The 19,863-nt window shown below is 41.2% G+C and overlaps 1 protein-coding gene across 1 annotated transcript in view; it reads left to right on the top strand.

The window, feature by feature from the left end:
- ADA (adenosine deaminase) overlaps positions 1-19,863 on the top strand; it is a 54,957-nt gene that overhangs the window by 12,587 nt on the left and 22,507 nt on the right. The window contains exon 2 of the mRNA XM_044297251.1: positions 16,067-16,128. Coding sequence (XP_044153186.1) covers positions 16,067-16,128 — 62 coding nt within the window. The remainder of the gene's footprint in view (positions 1-16,066; positions 16,129-19,863) is intronic.

Raw genomic sequence — 19,863 nt, 5'->3', positions numbered from 1 at the left:
GCAGCTTAAGAGAATAGCTGGCCCTATCCATTTTCATATACTCTATGGCAGTGGTCCCCAACCTGTGGCTTTCCAGCTGTTTTGGCTGTTGGGGTATGCTGAGAGTTGTCATTTCTCAAACACTGCTCTAGGGAGTATAGTGAATGTGACAGAAGAGGGAGGGGAGCTCACCTCTAGTAGTCAGACATGGACGCCTTATCTGAATGGGCACAATCTAATGCTGGCAGCTGCTATCCATCACAGTTATCAGCTGTTATCCTGAAGCAGACCACATCTTTACACAGCAGGAGCTGCTATGGCAGAGATGTAGTAAAACATGCAGAAGATGATCCAGCACTTCACATTCTGTAAAATTTGACTTGTATTCCAAAATGATTATAAACGTAAGTTTTTAATCATTTTGGAAAAAAAAGTAAAGTTTTACGGAAAGTGGAGTTGCTGGGTCGTCATCACATTTAGCGTTTTTAGGTCGTGGATCCTGTGTACCCAAGAATGTTGGGGGAAGTGGTATCATTCAAATAAAGAAGCTGGAATGACTCTTTGTTGTGGCTCCTTAGGGGCTGTCCTTGGTGGAATGGAAACCTCCTTCTATGACCTCCATACACCTTAATTGGACAGATGGAACAACACCTAGTATATCCTCCAAGTTGAAACTAATCATTAAAGGGGTTGTCTACTTTGAACAAACCTACTTTGAGAAGGGTCCCTTGAATATAAGCTCAACACAAATGTCTTCCTGCTTTGACCCCCCCAGCAGTCAGTTTTCATCTGTGACGGAACCGCAAAGTAAGTGTTTAATTTTCCTGCAGCTCCACCACAGGGAAAATTTGAGCATTACACAGTGCCCATTGATACCAATATGTTGTCTTGTGTGGACAGGAAAGGTCCTCCAAAGCGATAGATGTGATATGATATGCAGATCCTGAACAGGGAACCCTTTTCTATTGATTTATAACTCCCCAATAGGGTATATGCAAGAGGGTTTACTAATCTGGACAACCCCAAAAAACATTACACTAGTATTTTTACGGTTATTCATGTTTTGTTATGTTTGCAATTTTTTTTCAAGATATGTAGTTTGTTAAAGCTATCATATTGTTGTTCTCTACAAATATCCAGAAAGTGATGATTAAGGTTACTTTTTCTCACATGATTGCAAAATTTTTTTTTTTTTTTTTTTTTTTTTTTTAACTTGTTGTAGTTTATGTTTAGTAAGCACTTTTGTTGCAGTGGCCTAGCAGAAGAATGTGTTCTTTAGTTCAGTAGGTTAGGCTGCAATGATATGCTTAACTGCTGTATTAATTGGCTGAATAGACTTTGTTGTACTGGGTCATCAGAGACTTAACACAACACCATCTGAACCATACAGAACTATAACTGGTCATCAGAGGCTGTAGCACAGCCCCAATTAGCATTTGAATCGCATCACTGGGTCACCATGGTCTTCACATGCCACTCCACACTTAAGAATGGTCATCACACTACTGGGCACCTCTTTCTTTCAAGGAAATGTTTAATAGGTAGTGATTGCAGCACTACCAGGTCAATAATGCTTGGGCATAATGCAACTGGTCCACCAGGACACATGAACAATTAGTCTTCAGAAATAGGACACAAGGGAACTGGGCTTCAATGGATTTAACACAGCAGTGCTAGGGCAGGACTTTTAGGTCACTATTGAATATCCACATACTGCACACACCACAACTGGCTCACCAGGGCTCTGAATTATCATTGTGTCACCAGGGATAAATAAGCACTACTCTATCACTAGTGGATGAACATAGCCCCTCTGGGGTAGTAATGGCACTGGCTCATTATTTACTGTACCCAATACCAGTAAGTCAATTGGGACTGGGCAATGTGTCACCAGTGACTTTGTCACCAAGGAGTTCGGACGCCAGAAGTTAATGTCAATCTGGAGGTATGACAAAATGAGTGTTGAGTGACAACCTGTTTGTATATGTTGTTAATAGAGGATACATGTAAGAAAGAATTATAATTTTTTTCTGGATTTGGAGTAAAGGTTAATGTCTCGCTTCAACTCCTATCAGAAATAGCGGCCAGTGGGCGAAAAAATTGATAGATTTCTTCCCTCTTATATCAAAGGCCATGGTAGTGTATAGTGGCCTGAGCTCTTGCAATGTGGCTGCAAAGAAGGAAATTTTAGAGGAACAAAGACACGTAGGTGATATTTACATAGCTGGGTCGTTTCTGAACATGCTGACCCTGACGTTCTTGACAACATGAAGCCTTCAGTACACAAGTCAGAGGTCTGGAAGAAGAATGTCCTATTTATTTACTTTTGCCCATGAAGCACTTCTGGCTTTTAGTGCGATTCCCATGTAAGAGGACATCCCCCACAATGCTGCACCTGGAACAGTGCAAGGGTCAGGATTATACTGTATATTTTGGAATGCTAACAATTAAACTGACAGCTTCCATGCTTGCTAATTCAGTATGTCTGTGTGCTGTTCCTCCAAGTCAGAAGACTTGAGGGTAATATTCCAGTTTTGGAGTCCGACTGGCCTACTAGAAGATTCTCCTGGATCTATAGGAGGATATTCACATACAGCAGAAATTTCTGCAACACTACCATTAATCTGAATAGGTCTTGCAAATGATCTGTGTACATGGTGCAATGCTTCGGTTCACCATGCATGGTCATGCACACCTGGGGTGAACAAACATGCATCGCTATAAAAGGATGAGTCTGAAAGAAACTAATACTGCTGAGGGAACACATTAGCTCAGACCCCCCTGAATCATAGGGTACAGTAATGGAAGCATGATCCCTACTGGCCAAATGTGCTGTACCATAGGTTTTCTTCCAAAAACCAGCGCCACACCGGTCCATGGGTTGCGTCTGGAATTACAGCTCTGCTCCATTTACTTTAATAAAGCTGAGCTGCAATAGAAGACACAACTCAAGGACCAGGTTGGTGCAGTTTATATAGGTACCCCAGAGGAAGGTTACCACCGAAACGCACGTCGGGGTGTGCGGTCTTCCTGTGGAGATATCATTCCCATTAACGGTATGTGACCACTTATACCTTTTATTTAGTTTACAATATGTACCATCTGTGAGCCATTTAGTAGGGCAGGGATGCGATTTTTGTTGTTCACTTAGGGTTTGCTCATGCACTTTACTTATATGGCACTTGGCACTTTATTGCTCATGATGCTCATCTAATAGACTTATCCTTACATCCTCTTCCCAGGCTCCTCTTTATGTCATACCCCTTACGTATATCTCCCAGGGTTGTACCGCACTTTTGATATGTCTGTCATCCCACATCATATGTTTTTTTTAGCATGTACTTTAATAAAATTCATATTTTATAGCTAATTAGTCTCAGTGTTTGTTTATAGGTTTTCCCAGTATTTCTGAGCTAGCTTTGCTAGAGGGGTGTATGCCATTTGTTGCTTCACGCATTTCTTCAAACCTTTTTTGGTTTAATTGGTGCTGTTTATAGTAGACAGCAGCTTTTTTTTTTTATCCCTGTATAACCCATTTAAGGAGAAAAAGTCCCTAGAAACTCTTCAATGACATTTAGGGTTTTCTTCTGTGGACTGCATCCAAGGGAACATGGCATGATTTTTTTCCCATAAGAAATCACTATTCCTTGATATGAAATTAGAGGTTCTCGGAGGTGCGGTAGAGTCCTATAGACTTCTATGATTGCTGTATTATAGCTCTGCACCACTCTGAGATTGCTGAGTCAAAATTCAGCAGTGTGTATGAGCTCTTAATGTAAGGTTGTAATGTTTTACTTCACAAATTTTTTATTTGAAAATTGGAGCATGCAACATCTTCCACAGTGTCATATTACCGTAAATTACAGTATAATTTGCTCATCACATTGCAAGTATTCAGGATAGAAGACATCGGATGAAAACTTTTCATTTATATAAAAAAAGAAAAAGAAACAAGGCCGACCAACAAACAAACAATAATAAACACTGCGCCACAGTTAAAATCAAGCAATAGAATTGAGGTATATATCTTCTACACTTGTGGATTTGGTAACGATGGATAGTGTTTGGATATATGACACCCAATTTCGCCACCTGACGCTGACACTTGATAACCGGCAAAATTGTTTTGCAACCAGTAGTTCCATGCCGTAATTATAGTGGACTTTAGCAATGATTTCTGGTATGGTTGGGATGTCCCTACTCTTCCATCTTTTAGCTATTGTGACTCTCGTTACTGTTAGTATATGACAAGCAATAGTGAGGTCTTTTAAATCTAAACATTCCAGCCCCAAGGAGAGCAATGCCATTTCCGGGGATGTGGGGAGTGCCTTCCCTATTACAGCACCTATAAGTGACAATATGTTGGACCAGAAACGGTTGACAGCAGGGCAGGTCCACCAGATATGCATTAAGTTGCCAACTGCTGATAGGCATCGCCAGCAAACATTTGAGGTGGTTGGATATATGATGGATAGGCGATAAGGGGTATAATACCAACTATAAAGGAGTTTTCTTGAGGCCTCCAGGTGGTCGACACACTTCGAGGTTTTGGTGCTCAGGGAGAAAACAAAGGCCCATTGCGCTGGCGCAAAAGTTTTATTTAAATCTTTCTCCCATTTAGTCTGGAACGGGAATTTTGATATAGTAACTGAGAGCTGCAACCCCCTATAAGCCTCATAAATACCTCCCTTCCGTATTCTGGGGTTCTGGAAATATACAGCATACATAGAGGAATGTGTAGTTTGTGTAATGTTCTTGGATGCTAGGAGGTGGCGTAGTTGAAGGTACTTATAAAAATCAGACCACTGGATTTGATACCGCTCTTTTAAGTCTGTGGGACACTGAAAGGATTCCCTTAGATTCCCATTGTGAGAAATCAGTATCCGGCAAGCAGGCGCTGAAAGCTGACAACGGAGCATATGTAATCCTGAGTGGAAGGATTTTCGGGATAAGTGGGCATTTGGTCCATAACGACATTCCAGATTGACTAGTGATAGATGTAGATCGAGGGGGCGTTTTGGAAAGTAATCCTTGCCAAAGTAAGTGCTGCAATGAGGGTGCACGAGTTAAGCTAGTTTCCATTTGTACCCATTTTTTCGCGGTGTCATTGATCCACCAGCTTTTGAGTTGGTTGAGCACGGTAGCTTAGTAATATGTAAGAAGGCATGGACACCCCAGTCCCCCCAGTTTAACAGGCTTGTATAGGATATCAGCCGCTACTCTCGCCCTCTTTTTTTTCCATATAAATTGTAATATAAGGGCTTGGAGCAAGGCAATATATCTGCGGGGCACAATGACAGGCAAGTTCCTAAATAAGTACAAAATCTTTGGCAAAGGAAACATTTTGAACGCAGCAACTCGGCCCATCCAGGAGAGAGGGTATTGCGAATAGGCCACTATGTCATTTTTAATTTGTGCAATGATAGCGTTGTAATTAACAGACTGGAGGTTACTTAGGTATAACACTCACATTCCCCCTAAGTAAGGAATACTTCCTTCGGCCCATTTGAAGGGGAATTTAGCTGAGATGGCACTTTTGATATCTAGCGAGAGCCACATTCCTAGTATAAGCGATTTATGGGAATTAATTTTATAGTAGCTCACCCGACTAAACTGATCAATGATATCTAAGACAGCTGCTAAGGAGGTTAAGGGGTCTTTAACTGAAATAATGACATCGTCCACGAAAAGGCCTATTTTGTGTTCTGTTTCACCAATAGTAATGCCTTTAATGTTCGGGGATGGTTGTAATGTTTTAAATACAGTATGTCCCAGCACTGACTGTAGCAGGCCCGGCACACACCACCCATAGGTCAAGCATATCCCTTACCTAGTATAACTTTGCAATTTAATGGACAATCTCCAAGAAGGTGACTGAGATCTATGATGGAAATCATGGAATGTAAGGTAAGAATTCTCCGTGTGACCCCAGGTTACTACCAATGTGATGAGTAAATACATTTCAAGCAATTGTTTAATTAGTTTTAGATTCAGATGTTAAATCATGTCTTCACAATTTTAATATTTGCTTCTTGGCAAGAGATCACAGGGCATTCTAAAAATATAGGGATGGACTCCAAAATTCATCGGATCTCCTGTCAAGTGACTCTCAAGATTAGATGGCAATGGCAGGGTCATGTTAATTCTGCTTTTATTTCCCCGGAAACTGTGTCTGGTTGTTAAAGGAAGTTAATTATTATTAATATTTTGGGTTAATATCAATAATTAATATTCATAAATAGGTTTGAGTCGTCTATTGATGACTCCGCCTATTTATACTATAAATACAAACTACCTGAATTACGTGCTTTTATTGCGTTACGGCGACAAAAGACTATAAACTGTATATAACCCCAAAAAATATTATTACACGATTATATACGCTATATTTATATCAATGGTTATATAAATATATATACATATAGACGCACCCAGTACAACACTAACAGCACTAATAATATAACAGCTAACTACACTGTACTTTCACACTTGAGGCAGAGGATTCCGGCAGGCAGTTCCGTCTGCCAAATCCGGCAATCCGGACCCAAACTGATAGCATTTGTCAGATGGATCCGGATGCGGATCCGTCTAACTAATGCATTGAAATACCGGATCCATCTCTCCGGTGTCATCCGGAAAAACGGATCCGGTATTTGCTCCCATTTTGCATGAGCTGAACTCAAAGATCTGAAACATTTTCTACATACACAAAAGACCCATTACTCTCAAATATTGTTCACAAATCTGTCTAAATCTATGTTAGTGAGCACTTCTCCTTTGCTGAGATAATCCATCCCACCTCACAGGTGTGGCATATCAAGGTGCTGATTAGACAGCATGAATATTGCACAGATGTGCCTTAGACTGCCCACAATAAAAAGCCACTCTGAAATGTGCAGTTTAATCACACAGCAGAATGCCACAGATGTCGTAATGTTTGAGGGAGCGTGCAATTGGCATGCTAACTGCAGGAATGTCTACCAGAGCAGTCTCCAAAGGCGTTTCAGATAATTTGGCAGTACATCAAACCGGCCTCCCAACCGCAGACCACGTGAAACCACACCAGCCCAGGACCTCCACATCCAGCATGTTCACCTCCATTATCGTCTGAGACCAGCCACCCGGACAGCTGCAGCAACAATCGGTTTGCATAACCAAAGAATTTCTGCACAAACTGTCAGAAACCGTCTCAGGGAAGCTCATCTGCATGCTCATCGTCCTCATCGGGGTCTGGACCTGAATGTAGTTGGTCGTTGTAACCGACTTGAATGGGCAAATGCTCACATTCTATGGCGTTTGGCACATTGGAGAGGTGTTCTGTTCACGGATGAGTCTCGGTTTTCACTGTTCAGGGCAGATGGCAGACAGTGTGTGTGGAGTCGTGTGGGTGAGCGTTTGCTGACATCAACGTTGTGGTTGTGGATCGAGTGGCCCATGGTGGTGGTGGGGTTATGATATGGGCAGGCGTGTGTTATGGACAATGAACACAGGTGCATTTTATTGATGGCATTTTGAATGCACAGAGATACTGTGACGAGATCCTGAGGCCCATTGTTGTGCCATTCATCCACGACCATCACCTCCTGTTGCAGCATGATAATGCACGGCCCCATATTGCAAGGATCTGTACACAATTCCTGGAAGCTGAAAACATCCCAGTTCTTGCATGGCCAGCATACTCACCGGACATGTCACCCATTGAGCATGTATGGGATTCTCTGGATCGGTGTATATGACAGCTTGTTCCAGTTCTTGCCAATATTCTGCAACTTCACACAGCTATTGAAGAGGAGTGGAGCAACATTCCACAGGCCTCAATCAACAACCTGATCAACTCTATGCGATGGAGATGTGCTGCACTGCGTGGATGTGTTGCATAGTGGCCACACCAGATACTGACTGGTTTTCTGCCCCCCCCCCCCCCCCATCCCCTAGTAAGGCAAAACTGTGCACATTTCATGCTGTCTAATCAGCTACTTGATATGCCACACCTGTGAGGTGGGATGGATTATCTTGGCAAAGGAGAAGTGCTCACTAACATAGATTTAGACAGATTTGTGAACCATATTTGAGAGTAATGGGTCTTTTGTGTATGTAGAAAGTGTTTCAGATCTTTGAGTTCAGCTCATGCAAAATGGGAGCAAAACCGAAAGTGTTGTGTTTATATTTGTGTTCAGTGTGTGTGTGTGTGTGTGTATGTATGTGTATGTATGTGTGTGTGTATGTATATATATATATATATATATATATATATATATATATATATATATATGAATATATATAATATTACAGTTGATATAAAAATGTCAGGTTTCTGTGATGTAAAAAAAATGAGACAAAGATAAATCATTTCAGAACTTTTTCCACCTTTTATTGTGACCTATAAACTGTACAACTCAATTGAAAAAACAAACTAAAATCTTTGTTGAAGCACCTTTTGATTTTATTACAGCACTCAGTCTTTTTAGGTATAAGTCTATCAGCATGGCACATTTTGACTTGGCAAGATTTGCCCACTCTTCTTTGCAAAAACACTCCAAATCTGTCAGATTGCGAGGGCATCTCCTGTGCACAGCCCTCTTTAGATCACCCCACAGATTTTTCATCGGATTCAGGTCTGGGCTCTGGCTGGGCCATTCCAAAACTTAAATCTTCTTCTAGTGAAGCCATTCCTTTGTTGATTTGGATGTATGCTTTGTATGCTTGGATTTGTATGTATGCTTGGATTTGTATGCTTGGATGTATGCTTTGGGTTGTTGTCATGCTGAAAGATGAAGTTCCTCTTCATGTTCAGATTTCTAGCAGAAGCCTGAAGGTTTTGTGCCAATATTGACTGGAATTTGGAACTGTTCATAATTCCCTCTAGCGTAACTAAGGCCCCAGTTCCAGCTGAAGGAAAAACAGCCCCTTGGCATGATGCTGCCACCACCATGCTTCACTGTGGGTATGGTGTTCTTTTTGTGATGTGCTGTCTTGTTTTTGCGCCAAACATATATCTTTTGGAATTATGGCCAAAAAGTTCAACGTTGGTTTCATCAGACCATAACACCTTTTCCCACATGCTTTTGGGAGAGTTCAGATGTGTTTTTGCAAAATGTAGCCTGGCTTGGATGTTTTTCTTTGTAAGAAAAGGCTTTCGTCTTGCCACTCTACCCCATAGCCCAGACTTATGAAGAATACGGGAGATTGTTGTCACATGTACCACACAGCCAGTACTTGCCAGATATTCCTGCAGCTCCTTTAATGTTGCTGTAGGCCTCTTGGTAGCCTCCCAGACCAGTTTTCTTCTCGTCTTTTCATCAATTTTGGAGGGACGTCCAGTTCTTGGTAAAGTCACTGTTGTGCCATATTTTCTCCACTTGATGATGACTTCACTGTGCTCCATGGTATATCTAATGCCTTGGAAATTCTTTTGTACCCTTCTCCAGACTGATACCTTTTAACAATTAGATCTCTCTGATGCTTTGGAAGGTCTCTGTGGACCATGGCTTTCAAAAGATTTAGGTTCTCTGCTGTAGATATTGCTCTGTGTTCAGCTCTGATTTGAAGAACCTAGTTACCTGTCCGAACTATCAGGCCCTGGAATCTCATAATCCATTGACCGCGTCACTCTCGCCTGACTAGTTCACAGAGTAAGCGATTTTCTTCACCAAAGCAAACACAGAAACAACTTCCTAGCAGTGGGCCTGGATCGCCAATGTAAAAGGAAATATTAATTATTAATATTTTGGGTTAATATCAATAATTAATATTCATAAATAGTCGTGAGTTGTCTATTGATGACTCTGCCTATTTATACTATAAATACAAACTACCTGTTGCAATACCTTTCCTGAACTACGTGCTTTAAATTGCGTTACGGCAACAAAAGACTATAAACTATATATAACCAATAAAATATTTATTACACAATTATAAGTTTACAGTCAATTTACGCAATATCTATATATATTTATACCAATGGTTATATAAACATATATATATATAGACGCACCCAATACAACACTAACAGCACTAATAATAATATAACAGCTAACTACACTAACACAACACACTCCCAACTACCATTCCACCCCCAAAATCTATCTAGACATACACTTACATACACACGTAAACGTACCACCCACCTGGCTCTATACAGTTCCTACAGGGTATTAAGGGTTACACTGCAAGGGTTAATATCACAAGACGATGCAGGCCAGGGATATGATTGTTGGAGAGGAGTATTGCAGGGGTTAATGCAGGGCAGGGAATATTGTAATCAGGGCAGTGATAGCAGGGGTTAAGGGAATATTGCAGGGGTTCAGGGAATATTGCAGGGGTTATAGATTGCAGGGGATGAAAGGGTTATTATAGATGGATTGTTGGCAGTGGGAAAGGGTTAATAATACAGGGTTATGTCAAGGTAGGGGTAAATGCAGGGGTACAGGGGTTAATGATACTCAGCCAATGTTCATAGTCTCTGTTTCAGGAGGGGCTACTCAGCTCATCTCAGGTCCACTCTTCCATGTGTGTCCTTCCTCTGTTTGTGGTGATGAGCCTTTGTCCTGGCTTGGGCTAATATAAGCCCATAGCAGCCCACCTCCCCCCTCCTCAACCTAAGCGTCCATTCACATGTCCGTGTGAATGTTCCAGATCCATTCCGTTGCGGAACGGGTGCGGACCCATTCATTTTCAATGGGGCTGGAACGAATGCGGACAGCACACTATGTGCTGTCCACATCCACATTTCCAGATCTGCACTTCCTTATCCTTAATTGCGTTCCTGAAAAAAATAGAACATGTCCTATTCTTGTCCGGAACGGCGGGCAAGAAAAGGCATTTTCTTTTATAGTGCCGGCGATGTGCGGTCCGCGAAATGCGGAACACACATTGCCGGTGTCCGTGTTTTGCGGATCAGTGGATCCGCAAAACACGCTACAGACGTGTGAATGGAGCCTTAATTGTATCATTAATGCTCATTTGCTTCACAGTGATCTCTATTTCCTTAGAAGAAAAGCATGAGATATTTGCACCATGCTCCTTCTTCAAACTCTTCGTATCTCTGAGTATATAATAGGAACTCTCCCATTCACCTGATGAGGCAGAAGATAAAGGGGAATGGTGCTTTTAGGGAGCACAGTGACCCCTTTGTTATAGGGTTTTATAGGGGACACGGGACACAACCTTCCACAGATGACATCTGACTTTCTCCTATTTATTATCATTTACCCTTTGGTCTTAATCAATAACGAATCATCTAGTGCTAATTTCTGTGTGATTCAGCAAATAATAATGTGTTTTTGAAGACAGAATGGATCATAGTCCACTCAATTGGAACCTGGCTCAGCAAACTGGGCAGGTTTCTTATGACCTATAATGATTAGGTGTTAAATGACACCTAATACCACCACGTACTAATTATTCTCCCTAGTCCTGTACAAACTGAAATCAGAGTCATAGATAATCTATAACAGGAGTATACAGGAATGAGAATGGAACCCCATACTGGTCCCATTATACTCATCCATTCCAAGACTGGAAGGCTTGGAAAAGACGCTGAGGAGCTGAAACGTTGCTATGTTTAATTCTGATATATAAATGAACTATCACTGCATTTAGTAAAGAGTGCTGCAGTCTTCTCTGCATACTATTAGAGATGAGCCAAGTTCTTAAAAATTAAATTAATCTGCTTTGCCGAATTTTATAGACAAATTTGCTTTGTGACAAATTACTTTTGCCAGGGACGTTGCTAGGGTCTCAAAAGATCCGGGGCCCAAGCCCCAATGCATATGGCCCATTTCTCTAAGTACACTGATGCCCCCTCTCCCCCACAAACACTGGCACTGAAGACATTTTGCTGTACTTGATATACAGCTATACAGCAGCACATACCTGTCACATCCAGTATCTCCCAGATGACGTCTCCTCCGATTGTAGATCTTTTTTGTCATCATCTTCATTTAGTCAGGACACTTCTTTCAGCCGCCTCGTCTCTGCAGAGTGTGACACACAGACATCTTAGCTTCCTAACTTTTCTATCATCATCCTCCAACCTCGAGTCCCAACAGTGTTATCCTAATGCTCGCTGTGCTCCCCAATACCCCCAAATACTATCCTGAAGAAAAATTTGTGCCCCCCATAGTAATAGTGCTCCTTCAAGTACCACCAATAGTAATTCCCTTCTAGAATGCCCTCATTAGTAATACTGCCCACTACAGTGCCCCCAACCGTGATAACGCTCCCCAAGAGTGCCCCCATTAGTAGAAGAGCCCTCCAGTATTAATTATGCCCTCACAGAGCCCCCAGTAGAAATAAAGCCCTCCTATTGTTCCCCAAGTGGTAATAAAGCTCTCTACAGACCCCTCAGTAGTAACAAGGCCCCCCATAGTGCTCTTAGTAGAAATAAGTCGGATCTACAGAATATACTTTCGGCTCAGCATATGATGAACGACTTAGAGAACAGGTGGCTGACATACCAGGAAACCAGAGATGCCGTATTTTTCACCCTATAAGACGCACCGGCCCATAAGACGCACCTAGGTTTTAGAGGAGGATAATAATAATAAAAAATTTTAAGTGTCAGCCATCATGCCCCCATGTCACCCATGAGCCCCCATGTCACCCATGAGCCCCCCATTGTCAGCCATCATGCCCCCATGTCAGCCATCATGCCCCCCCATGTCAACCATCAGCGCAAATAAAATAAAAAATAACTTACCTCTCCTGCTCCTAGACGCCGCCGCTCCTCACCACCAGCGCTCTCTCTCTTCTTCCTGGTTCTCGGGTGTCAGCTGTGAAGGCTGCGCACAGTGAGGTCACATAGTGCGCAGCCCTGTACAGCAGACAGCCGAGCGGAGGACCAGGAAGCGGTGAGTACAGATCATTCACCGCTTCCCGATCCTCCGGTACTAATGAATCGCTTCCAAAAGGGAAGAGCTTCATTAGTATTCGCCCCATAAGACGCAGGGGCATTTCCCCCCACTTCGGGGGGAAAAAACTGCATCTTATAGGGCAAAAAATACATGTAAATGCAATTTGAGTCACTTCCAAAACATCCAGTTTGCTCAAATTTATAAGTTCCTCACCGATAGGTTGTCTGATCCCTCAAAAGAAACGAAACAGAACAGCTTTGACAAGATATTGCAGAGAGGGGCAGGTCCTCAGTCTATATCTTTCCTATATTCCCAAGTCAGGGAGGCTTTGGGAGATGGACTACCCATTTGGGCGTTCAGTCCATGGGCACGGATATTGGATGATCAGGAAGCAGGTGACAAGATATTAAAAGGTTGGTGGGCACTGAGGAAGTCTATACTAAATGAAACTTGGAGGGATACCCACTTTAGAATAATGCATAATGCCATTTACGCTTTTAACTTACCACCAGCATCTAGCAGACCTAACAGACTGACGAGTTGCCCGAAAAGTCACACACCACCGACTGACTTGTATCATGGTCTGTGGGCTTGTCCACAGATCTCTTCTTTATGGAATAACGTAGTGAATATTATTAAAGATATCTGTGACCTTGAAATCCCCATGCAACCCATGATTTATCTATTCCACTATTGGGAGAATATGAGAGAGGAGGGTCCACTAGAAAGGAGGTTGCCAGTTCTTTTCCATGTTTTGAGTATGGTAACCAAGAGATCTATATTACAAAATTGGCTGGAGCCTAAGGTTCCCTCCAGAGAATTGATCCTACAAAAGATGAAAGCTTTGGTGGCACTAGAGCGAAGAGAAGCGGAGAGATGTAAGGAGAGCAAGGTGGGAAAGTTCTTCAAGAAATGGAGGCGCTTTATAGTACAAATTCTTTCTGATTCAGAAATTGGGAGTGTAATGAAGCACTTTAAATTTACTCAGTGGTATTTAACAGACCAACTAAAGGGTACATTAGGTAGACTGCAACAAGGACACCACTGATGTATCAATGCTTCGCCACTATGTTATATTGATTGCAAATCTTAAGATGCATAAAAGATCCCTGTTATAACTAGTTTGAACATATAACTGTGATTATAGAACTTATTTACTGGATCATGGATGGGTTTTAATACTATTTTCCTTTGCAGGACATGTTTTGTATTTTATGTCTAACTGTTTCTCAAGTCTTTGTGAAATGTAATTTGTCTTTAGAAAAATAAAAATTTTATTAAAACCCAAAAAAATAAAATAACCATGGCCACTAAATAGCAGCAAAGTACACTAAGCATAGTAGATAACAGATGAATACAATTAGATGACACTTAATACAATTAAATGAACTGTACAGTAGTGCAGAAGGTGTTAGCTGGGACAGCACTCATATATTAAACAAGATGCTCTAAATGTGGCCCTTTAGTTTTCTCGTCTCTGCACAGCTGTCATTCTTCCCATGAAGACACGGTAGACTTCTCATAGTGAACTGCACAAACAAAATTATCCTTAGTAATGTTATATGTTAATGAGAAATTGGAAAATATTGGCGCCTGGGAATGCACAATCTTCGGGATTATTTTTGTTGCTATATAGGAAACAGCTGTTTTGTTGTTTAGTAGAAAACAATTTGACCATTTGCGCTGATGCTCATAATGGAAAGTTAGAGGCTCCCCATGGACCGAGTGTTTTATTTCTCTTTGGGAGCTGTGGATGTAATTCTAATGGCAGAGCTGTATTCCCCAGTGAGAAGGTGGAACCAGATTCAGAACTCACAGTTTGGCAGTAAGGAGCCCAAACATCTGTTTTAATATAGATCTCATGGCCAATAAATCATTTCGAAATTCAGTGGCAAAAATGTTATTCCACAAAAATTCTATCTATGACTAATTGTTAACTGAAATCATATTCCTGGAGGTCATTCATCATGGCATTAACAACTTGCCCAAGTTCTGTCAAGGGGAAATAGAAACATAGAATGTGTCAGCAGATAAGAACCATCTGGCCCATCTAGTCTGCCCAATATACTGAATACTAAGGATAGCCCCTGGCCCTATCTTATATGAAGGATGGCCTTATGCCTATCCCATGCATGCTTAAACTCCTTCACTGTATTTGCAGCTACCACTTCTGCAGGAAGGCTAGGAGATTAGGGGCAGCTGGATGATTAATATAACTATGTAGATCATCATTTTTGTAGATTAAATCTGGCCTTAATCTCACTGGTCTTGGTGACCATTCTCCTGAATGTCATGTCTTCTGTTTGGGTCTTCATGCTCCTCAATGTCCTTCTTTTTGTTTCCGTCAATGTCTTCATTTGTCCTGTTGCAGGCTGTCCGTCAGTTCTTAAAATATAAATTGTCTTCTCCAATGAGTTGGTTATTTTTTGTAATATGTCCACAATGGAAGGCTGGCTTGTTTGTTTTCTTTGCCATTCAAAGTCATCTTTTACTTCAATAAAGAGCCTCAAGAAATACCTTTAAAACACCAGAGCATCATTCATGACTATTTAATTTGAATACAATGAATAATACAAAAACTTACTAGAGAACTGATGCCATTGTGTGTATATCTTCATCACATGCTGTAGCTCATATTGTCCAGTCATACTGTGTGAGTCCAGTGATGAGGACCCTGCTGACATGTTCATCTAGTGGCTTGGTGAGAACCATTCAACAACTAAAGTGTGTCCCACTACCAATATAAACACCATACCCAATGGGCAACAAATGTTTGGAGAGGACACTTACTTATTACAGTGAAACACTTTCAATCTAGCATCAGTGCAGTTTTCCTGGTCCAGTCCTCCAGACTTATTTCAGGACCACATGGAAATGATCAGCAGCTTACAGTAGAATGCCAAGTAGTTGGTACTGTGTTTGCAATTTTGGAAATGATCAACAAATTCTATCTATGGAGTCGCCATTGTAGACTTTTGGGGTCATTTTTCAAACTGGTGTAAAGTAGAACTAGCTTAGTTGCCCATAGCAACCAATCAGATTCTACCTTTCATTTTCCAAAGGATCTGTCAAAAATTAAAGGTGGAATCTGACTGGTTGCTAAGGGCAACTAAGCCAGTTCTACTTTGATAAATGCCCCCCTTTGTTTTTAGGTATTGTAGCATAGGATGTTTGACTTATATTTGTGTGTGTTTTTTAATCTTATTATTATTTTATATATTTTTTTTTTTTAGGTTGAGCTTCACGTTCACCTGGATGGAAGCTTCAAACCAGAGACAATCATGCAATTTGCAAAGTAACTATCATGCCGTGCACTGTTATTAGTAACATTATTTTATGTATTGAAGGACAACTGCTTTTCCCCTCACAATTTTCTTTTTTTTTCAAAATCTTTTTATTGAAACAAGACATTATACATGTTGTATAGGTCACTTTTGCATCATGAATGGTGACAATTCAAGTATGACATATGGTGAAACAAATATAGTTTATGGATGGATGAATGTCTTGTTAGTTTCTTTTCTTTAACAACACACAAGAGGAAGAAAAAGTCCAACAGATAAATGCGAAAATTTCCCCTCCCCCAAAACCAGTTTCAAAAACCCTCCCCCCCTCCCACCCCTCAGGTGCTTCTGTCTCCAATAAGTTTCATTTGAACAAAGAAAGAAACCCGTTTGGCCGATGGGCGAACAGGAAATCTCTCGGGACGTCTCCCTACTCAGTCTCAGTCAATGGATAGACTACCAAGGTCACCTTTTAGTTGGAAAGCTAAATACCACTTTGTTTGTTGGAAAGGAGACATTAGTTCCTCTATTTCTGCATCCGACAGAACTTCCGAAATGAATTTCTTCCATTTTTTTCATAAACCTACCTACCGAATTTTCCTTATGTCTCTCAATCTCCAATCTCTCCATGTAAAGCACATGTTTCATTGTGCCTAAGACCTTCTCCCATTCGGGTGGCTCCAGTTGTAGCCATTTTCGCAGGATTGATTTTTTTGACAGACATAACCAATATGTGTATACCTCCGTCCGACACCCCTTGTCCTTGTTCCTCGGACTGGTCTCTGGGGATGTATTGAAAAATGCACTGCAGAAGGTTAATTGCCACTTCAATCTCCCATACTTTGTGTACAAAGTCTACCGTTTTTAACCAGAGAGACTGCAATCTCGGACAGGTTAGAAGGCCATGTGTGATATCTGCCTTAGGAAGGGTACACTTGGGGCAGTGTCTGAGGTATTGGGCTGGAGCATCCCTGTAGGACAGATTAAAAGCATAGGTGGCCCTATGTAGTATGTGTAATTGGGTCTCCCTCCATTGTTCATTTTGAATAGCTTTCCTAATGAAATCAAAACCGTCTCATCTTTTTAGCTATGCTCCGGTCACCAAGCTCCCTCTCCCAAGTGTGGAAAGCTCTCTCCACCAATCCCACCATTTGCGTGCTCTGTATCTTGAAGTACAATTCTGACAAAGATAGCGTTGTAGTCTCTCTACCCAATTTTCATTTTTTTTAAGTTGATGATAATTTTGAAACATAAGAGAAAAAAAATATTTGAGGAACCATAAGGATGCTCTCCACCTAAATTTACTTTTAGAATAATCAAATTTATATAGCAGCTTGCTAATGAAATACATGTCAACATATGGGTTTTCAAATTAAGCGGTACCCCAAAGAGTATCCTATTATATTCACACAATCTCATACCTCTTTGCCTTCTGCTCACGTCACAGTCCTGTGAAAAAGCTTACTTTTAGCTGGTCTGTATTGGCATAGCTTGATTTTAATTTTTTCTTTTCTGCTCTCAGTCCAGCTTTTTGCAGAGGAACTCATTTGGAGACAGATTTGTGCTATGGATGCACTTTATTTTATTATAGGGTTGTCCAACAATAAGTCCTTTGCAACCAGTGTGAGATTATTCACATCTTTACCTTACTGGTGAATTTGTATTAAGTTAAGATGGGGCTATGTGTCTTAGTACTACAAACCGGATTCCAAAAAAGTTGGGACACTATACAAATCGTGAATAAAAACTGAATGCAATGATGTGGAGGTGCCAACCTCTAATATTTTATTCAGAATAGAACATAAGTTTAAACTGAGAAAATGTACCATTTTAAGGGAAAAATATGTTGAATCAGAATTTCATGGTGTCAACAAATCCCCAATAAGTTGGGACAAGGCCATTTTCACCACTGTGTGGCATCTTCCCTTCTTCTTACAACACTCAACAGACGTCTGGGGACCGAGGAGACCAGTTGCTCAAGTTTAGAAATAGGAATGCTCTCCCATTCTTGTCTAATACAGGCCTCTAACTGTTCAATCGTCTTGGGCCTTCTTTGTTGCACCTTCCTCTTTATGATGCGCCAAATGTTCTCTATAGGTGAAAGATCTGAACTGCAGACTGGCCATTTCAGTACCCGGATCCTTCTCCTACGCAGCCATGATGTTGTGATTGATGCAGAATGTGGTCTGGCATTATCTTGTTGAAAAATGCAGGGTCTTCCCTGAAAGAGATGACGTCTGGATGGGAGCATATGTTGTTCTAGAACCTGAATATATTTTTCTGCATTGATGGTTCCTTTCCAGACATGCAAGCTGCCCATACCACACGCACTCATGCAACCCCATACCATCAGAGATGCAGGCTTCTGAACTGAGCGTTGATAACCACTTGGGTTGTCCTTGTCCTCTTTGGTCCGGATGACATGGCGTCCCAGATTTCCAAAAAGAACTTCGAATCGTGACTCGTCTGACCACAGAACAGTCTTCCATTTTGCCACACTCCATTTTAAATGATCCCTGGCCCAGTGAAAACGCCTGAGCTTGTGGATCTTGCTTAGAAATGGCTTCTTCTTTGCACTGTAGAGTTTCAGCTGGCAACGGCGGATGGCACGGTGGATTGTGTTCACTGACAATGGTTTCTGGAAGTATTCCTGAGCCCATTCTGTGATTTCCTTTACAGTAGCATTCCTGTTTGTGGTGCAGTGTCGTTTAAGGGCCCGGAGATCACAGGCATCCAGTATGGTTTTACGGCCTTGACCCTTACGCACAGAGATTGTTCCAGATTCTCTGAATCTTCGGATGATGTTATGCACAGTTGATGATGATAGATGCAAAGTCTTTGCAATTTTTCGCTGGGTAACACCTTTCTGATATTGCTCCACTATCTTTCTGCGCAACATTGTGGGAATTGGTGATCCTCTACCCATCTTGGCTTCTGAGAGACACTGCCACTCTGAGAAGCTCTTTTTATACCCAATCATGTTGCCAATTGACCTAATTAGTGTTAATTGGTCTTCCAGCTGTTCATTATGCTCAAATTTACTTTTTCCAGACTCTTATTGCTACTTGTCCCAACTTTTTATGGGATTTGTTGACACCGTGAAAATTTGAATCAACGTATTTTTCCTTTAAAATGATACATTTACTCGGATTAAACGTTTGATCTGTCATCTACGTTCTATTACAAATAAAATATTGACATTTGCCATCTCCACATCATTGCATTCAGTTTTTATTCACAATTTGTTTAGTGTCCCAACTTTTTTGGAATCCGGTTTGTATTTATGCCACCTTTTTCCTTGTTTCATGAATTATTCACCAGATTTGTTTTTAAAGACCCCCCCCCCCCCTTACATCCTTACATCCTTACATCCTTACATCATGCTCAAAGAGGAGGGTAAGTTGAGTAAGGCATCACATACTCATATATCATCAAAGTAGACCATGTAGCTGCTATTGGGTCCTGGGGAGAAGAGGCTTGGACTTAGTTGTTTTAGCCCTCTTGATTTTGATTAGGGGAAACCTGGTCCAGAGCTTCTTTCATAGCAAAGACGGGGTGAGGAATTGGCCCAAAAGTAATGGATGGGGAATACTAATAGCAGGCCTTTCTGTCCATGGTGGCAAAACTGATATAATAATGTGGGAAAATGCTAATCTTTTAGCTATCCTCTAGGAGGGAAACTGTTTCTCTGAAGTGAATCATGGGCAGCTATCCTGTAAGTCAATGCTTGACCTAATAAATAGGTT

This window comes from Bufo gargarizans, chromosome 6 (genome assembly GCF_014858855.1).
Source record: "Bufo gargarizans isolate SCDJY-AF-19 chromosome 6, ASM1485885v1, whole genome shotgun sequence".
Taxonomy (NCBI): Eukaryota; Metazoa; Chordata; class Amphibia; order Anura; family Bufonidae; genus Bufo; species Bufo gargarizans.
The sequence above is the reverse complement of the archived record's forward strand: the minus strand, read 5'-3'. Positions and strand labels throughout refer to the sequence as shown.